Below are 6,015 nucleotides of genomic sequence, written 5' to 3'. Positions count from 1 at the left end.
TCACTGTTTTGTGCTTACTTGCATGGCGTTCTACAAAGCTTTGTTTTTAGCTACAATTTAAGTGACTTTCCTACTTTTCTACTACTCACATCCAAGTGGCCGTTAAAATCATGAAATACTGGGGTGGTGGTGATGCGTAAATCGCAACTTATGCATTTAACCTCGATCGAAAAGAGAACAAATTTTCATTTCGAAAAGTATGCTGGTTGAAACTTGGTAGAAATAGAGAAGCGGCGCAATTAAAAAAGAATATGGAAAGAAGAAATACACACGGAAAATCCATTTTTTCCGATAGGATACCTCCTTTCGCCTTCGGTGACTGATAAGTTTGGTTGTTGGTCTGTACACCATGCTCAACATTTGAATTGCACCACCAGTTGAGTTGATGTTGCCAGTGCGGAGCTGAGTGACACCTTCCCCCAAAATATCCGACTACCGAGCTCGGCGAACATATCCGCAACCAAGCAGCCCACGCGAGCTAACTAGGCACTGCAACCTTCTCATAGAAGATGCCAACAATCGTAACGTGCTCTTCATTTCTGGCACATTTGTTTTTCCGATCAAAGAGGCGCAAACGCAGTGAATTTCGGGCTACCGACAATGCAACGGTTCAACACATCCTAAAGTACACACTGAGGCGGTAACTCATCAGTATATGAGTATGTGAAACGGCATCAATTGAAGGTATGCCGTATAACAGATGCAGGTGAACATTCTACAGATTACGGTTTTTAAACACAACTTTCATGGGATTATTTCATGGGTAGGCGGTGTGTCAGAGTAAAACCTGAGAGAAATATTTACATGAAGCGGGGACAGACACAAAGCTTCCCGATAGCAATTTCACCGTTATGGGTAATAAGAACTCATCGACCACACACAACATTGAGGAGCTCCTGTTCGAACGGCTCTGTCTGTCATCACCACATTAACTGAATGCACTACCCAAGGATGACTTGGGTAGGCATTTTCAAGTCAGCTCACGTGATTGTGTCTCGACTGAAATGCATTCACGTTGAGTGGCTGATGTCGATTCAAATACATGAAAAAGGAAACGGTTTACTTACCAAGGACGGACTGGCACGCGGTTACCAAGCAATCGGCGGTAGAGAAACTTGTGCGCAAATGGAACTCAACCATCTTTAGTAATTTTATGCTGCGAACAACGAGTCTAGGGCAAAATCACGAATCTAACCAGCTTGGGCCACTCGTATGCGTAACAGTGATAGAGATACAACCTTTCGAGTAGGGCGACCTTCTAGTGTTATTTTTCACGCACTCATTGTATGTTTCATTCTGGTCAACTGGCTGTATTTTGCGAACTCTAACGGACTACCGGTTGCGTTATTTCCTTAAAAAACGTATTGTACACCGAGGAAGTCAATTCCAAGTGCTTGCGTGGCGAGATTAGGACGTAATCCTATCTTGCAGAGACGGTCAAAATAAAAACCTAGAAATGTACTGGAGAGTGTTCAAACAAGATAGAACGAATGAAGCAACCGTTTATCACATGGTCAGACTGATTGGACTCATCAGTATTGTGGGAGCTGCACGTTTGTTATCACGTCAAATCTGGATTTTAATCCGAAAGTAAAATTTAAACATGACTGAAACTGAAAACTTCCATAGAACTGCCTCCTTCTTGTGATGGAACAGCTGCGAATGCCTCAAAAACCCAGAAGTATGACAGTCACTCCATCAGGTCACTGGAGATGTATCATCGGTGTGGTCAGTTTATGTCTTGACAATAACTAGCGCTTCATGTCGTTCGACCATTTGTTCTATCACATGATCTAATATTCACATGAAATTCGACAACTTATCCGGGAATGCCTCAAAGGTCCTCAGTCATAAGAGCTCTGTACATTCGCAAATGGTAAAGAATCTGACATAATATTGACTGGGCAGTTTGCGAGTAATACAACCAATTCGCGCAAACTGGAGGTTATTAAATAATAGGCTTGTCAAGTGCACGTTTTATTCTGTCAGTGAAGTCAATCTGTGCTGGAAAAAAAACAGAGGAGCACTGTTTCAACCTTTTTGGGCGTCATCAGCAGTGGGCACCTCACAAAAATCCAGAGTATCGAACCTAAAACCTCCTGGTTGGGCAATGAGTAGTTGATGAGCCTTGTGATTAGGGCGATGAGTACTAAGGAGGATGAACATACTGTACAGTCCATCTTGGCTTCTCAGCACAGATTGACTTCACTGAAAGGAGAAAATCTCCACCGAAATCTCCAAGTCTCCTCAGAGTAGCAACAAAGTAGGCCATGTTTGCACGTAATCCACGTCAACTGGATGTGAGATTAGGGTTACACGTGTCCGGTGTGGATGAAAGCGCTTTGAATAGAATGTGCCGCCGCGTGTTTTGAACTACAGCCGCAACTGGGTGCCCATTCGAATGGAATAAAAGGATAATCTGCCAAGGCCTTGGATGTTGTTAACCGCTTAAAAAAACTTTCCAATCAGCTCTGTCTTCATGTGAATATGACAGACCGACAAGGCGAGTACTCCAGATTTTTGCCACCTGAACTGTGCGCAGTCCTGAGACACTACTCTCATGGGGCGGCCGTTTTCCTAAGCAGATTACTTCGTTCGCGTAGTTGCTTCTATCGCACTTCCGGACCTGGACATCACAGGCGTCTTGTCTTACTGATATCAAGCGCTATCTCCTTCTCCGTGTTACTTGAAATTCAAAGCACACAGGTCAAAAGGTTTTAACTATGTCAAAAAATGGCGCTCCAAATAAACATAGACCCGATGCTTCTGGCGGGCAAAATTTTGTCCGTCTTTTTATTCACGTATTTCTTAAAACAACAGCGCAAAGCATCAGCGTATTCGTATATTGTAGGTCGTCGCCATCGGCAGATCCCCACTGTCGGAACTTCCTTATGCGTCTAGTGAATAGCCTAACACTAACAATTACAAGTCAGCTCATGTCAGTTGCTGGGGCAACTTTTCTGTTTTTTTTTTTGCGGTTGTGTTCCGCTGATGTGTTGACAAAACATTTCTTCAGTTGTTCCAAGCCACGCATGAGGTCACACTACTGAAACAGATGCAGAACCAGACCGCTTATGAAAGGCACCGGATTCTGCGCTAAGCATTCAGACCAGCCTCGAGAGTTGCGTCAAAGAACGTTTTCGTGTGACGTGCGAAGGGGTAAATTTGCATTCTGCACAGGACTTGAGAAGGTCACCAAAACGGTGAGTCTGTAATTACAGGATGGGCTCCATTTTTCACAAGTGTGTCCTGGAATCTATCAGAATGCGCCCAGCGCTTTCTCTGGAAGAATGTTCATGGTTTTAAAAAAACAATGTAGGTCATTGACACTACCGTCATAAAGATCAGCCCCTTTATCACACGCACTGAGCTCTTCAAAGTGATTCAAAGACTGACAAGCCGGAGGTAGATGAAAGAACATTTCCGGTATCTTGCTCTACCCAACATCTGTTGACCCAGATAGGGTGATAGGTGTACTGCCTCAGCTTTTAGAGGCAGTGGCTGAAGTCGTGACGTTCTTTGACGATTGCATTCAGTTGCAATTTACAGACAGCCTGGTTTATGGTGACCTCGGACACTGATGACGCGTTTTTGTTTTGGCGGTTGTTGAAAAGCTGTTGCGTTCTCGCCGAGAGTTTGGACGCCTAAGGGAAACTTTATCTAACGCTAATGGAACAATTGTTCTTTCCGAAAATGGTGATGTATGACGCTCCTTTGAATCATCTAGTTTCAGAAGGTGAGCAGGTGTAGGCGGAATATTTTGGAGATCTGACTCGCTATCGAATAAACAAATAAACAAATAAATCATTCAGCTGCGGTGCATAGCTGCTGTGCACTCCGAACCACGCATAAAGGCCGAACCAATGGCTGGATGTCGAAACGATTGGAAAGCAGTGGTTGGTCGTGAACCGCAGACGTTCTGGTCGGTAGAGCCGCTAGTTCTTCAGCTCAACGACACTGGGGCAGTGGGTAACTATGTCGTTACACATCAGCCTACCAATTAAACCCATCACTATTTATGTATATTACGGACTGGTCACCAACAGAAACAAACAAAGCAAATGCTTCAGTGATGAAGACTTTCTGTTTATCACGCCGCTTATTCCACGGAAACAGACTTCATGCAATAACTTCAGCATCTAATCCACCCAAATAGTACTTATTCTCGTCAGTAACATGATATGAATCCTTTGGTTATTTCGGTATGAATGCGTATCTCCTCTAGCTTAGTATTGTTGAGTCTGAAGCCGTAGGTGTACAAGGGACTGAATCATGAAATTTCCCTTCGGAAAGGAAGCAGCCTCGAACACTTTTTGTGCTGACATCCAGTTTTTCTCGTTAAAAAAGAACTGAGCTGCCTTTTTCTCGTTTCATTGAAGCACTTGAGTTCGTATTCACGTATTTTTGTGACTCTGATGATTCCTCACTAGACGACGAACTAACTTCGAGCACGAAATAATCGATAAATGGAGTGGGTCGATAAACCAGCAAACGCCAGATGGATCCGTAGACGATCAGTTTCTATCACAGTAATGTTAACCAATGAGAAACACCAATTTAATCATTTTCGGGAATGTGCTGTTCTGAGAACTTTTCAACACCTGTTCGATCGTAAAGTCCATGGAGTGTCACTATCGAGCCACACAAATGCTCGGCGGACAGCGTGTTAGCCCGGAGTGGTCCTCTAATTTTCTCGTAGGAGGTTTCTGGCTTTCATGCAACTGCCTCCTCCAATCAGTGCCTGGAACCAAACCGCTATTTGAGTACTTTAATCTCACCTAGGAAATAATGCGTCCCAACATGAGATGGAATTCCTCTTGCTGATAGGCTGCGTACGGACCAGACGCGGGCGGATAATCTAGAGTTTCGTACTGAGCGCTCCAGTTGAGCAAATACAGGTGGCAGAATGCCACACGCGAATCCTTGCCAAATGCGGCTTGGGCTAATCGATCGAGAGTGTAGAAAATCAGCTGAGGGAAGAACAGACAAGTATCCAAATTTAGCTCTTGTAAAATGTAAAAAAGCTTTTGGAGAAAGGATAAAATGATGTCGCGGAAACATATGGTCAGAAACATCCTCACGGTGTATCAAGGCAGATTTTCTCGTTATAAGACTTGATTAACACAGAAAGTTCAAGTTTATCATGAAAAAGGCTTTGAGTGCTTAGCGAATATACACTCATTTGCAAACTAATTTGGTTTTTTGAGAGACTCACCTGGAAACAAGCTGAACCTCTCGGTTTTCATGCTTCCAAGCAAATGAATGTGCTGCACCAGGCCGCCTCATGTTTCATTCACTACGATATTTGAGATATCGCGATACATATACATTTTATAATACACTACTCATAAGGTTTCGAAAAACTCCTCGACAGCCCACGCTCTGAGTTCTCTTTGCTTGGCGGTCAATAACACACAGAAGGGCGGCATTACAAATATAAAATATAACTACTCAAAATGGCTATGAACTGTTTTTTTGTAGTCCCAAAGAGGACAATCGTTTGCTAAAATAGATATGATCAAGGGTGTCACTAGTGAGAGAAAAACTAAACTGTCTTTAAGAAGAAAACTCTTTTCCAGTAATGCCATTCTCTGAAGTTCATTTATTTGAAGGATACTCAGGACAATTGTGAAGACCGGTACAAGTGGTGCAACTCAAAAGTTCCAGTGACACTTGATACGTTCACCGATCAGCTGTCTACCTCGCAACTTTCAGTCATCAGGTGCGAAGAAAAGACCCCTAGCAGTTTTAACTGTGAGCAAATTTGGATGGTAACTCGGCCATTTCAATTTTTCGTCTATTTAATTAACTGCAAGATTATGAAATAAACCTTGAGTTTTACCGCCCAAACAACAACAGATCAACTATTTTTGAGATCACTGCAAATAAATAGCGGATTTTGACGCAAAAAATAGACAAGCTTCAGCTAATGCATCCGCTTGCTTCATCTTACAACTGTGCCTCCTGATTGCCTCTCTTTAGTTTGGGGACGAGATGGCTCAAGTGGTTAGAGCG

General features: G+C 43.2%; 1 protein-coding gene across 1 annotated transcript; it reads right to left on the bottom strand.

Moving 5' to 3' along the window:
• Nucleotides 1–4,778: 4,778 nt before the first annotated feature.
• On the bottom strand, nt 4,779–5,075 carry T265_07918 (hypothetical protein; the record flags this gene model as incomplete). Its single annotated transcript, XM_009173578.1, has 1 exon — nt 4,779–5,075. A coding segment is annotated over one exon (297 nt), but the record flags the coding sequence as incomplete, so codon positions are not given.
• Between the last annotated feature and the right edge of the window lie 940 nt (nt 5,076–6,015).

The sequence above is a fragment of the Opisthorchis viverrini genome (genome assembly GCF_000715545.1).
Source record: "Opisthorchis viverrini unplaced genomic scaffold opera_v5_198, whole genome shotgun sequence".
Lineage (NCBI taxonomy): Eukaryota > Metazoa > Platyhelminthes > Trematoda > Opisthorchiida > Opisthorchiidae > Opisthorchis > Opisthorchis viverrini.
Note: the sequence above shows the minus strand (reverse complement) of the source record. Positions and strands in the feature narration are given on the sequence as shown.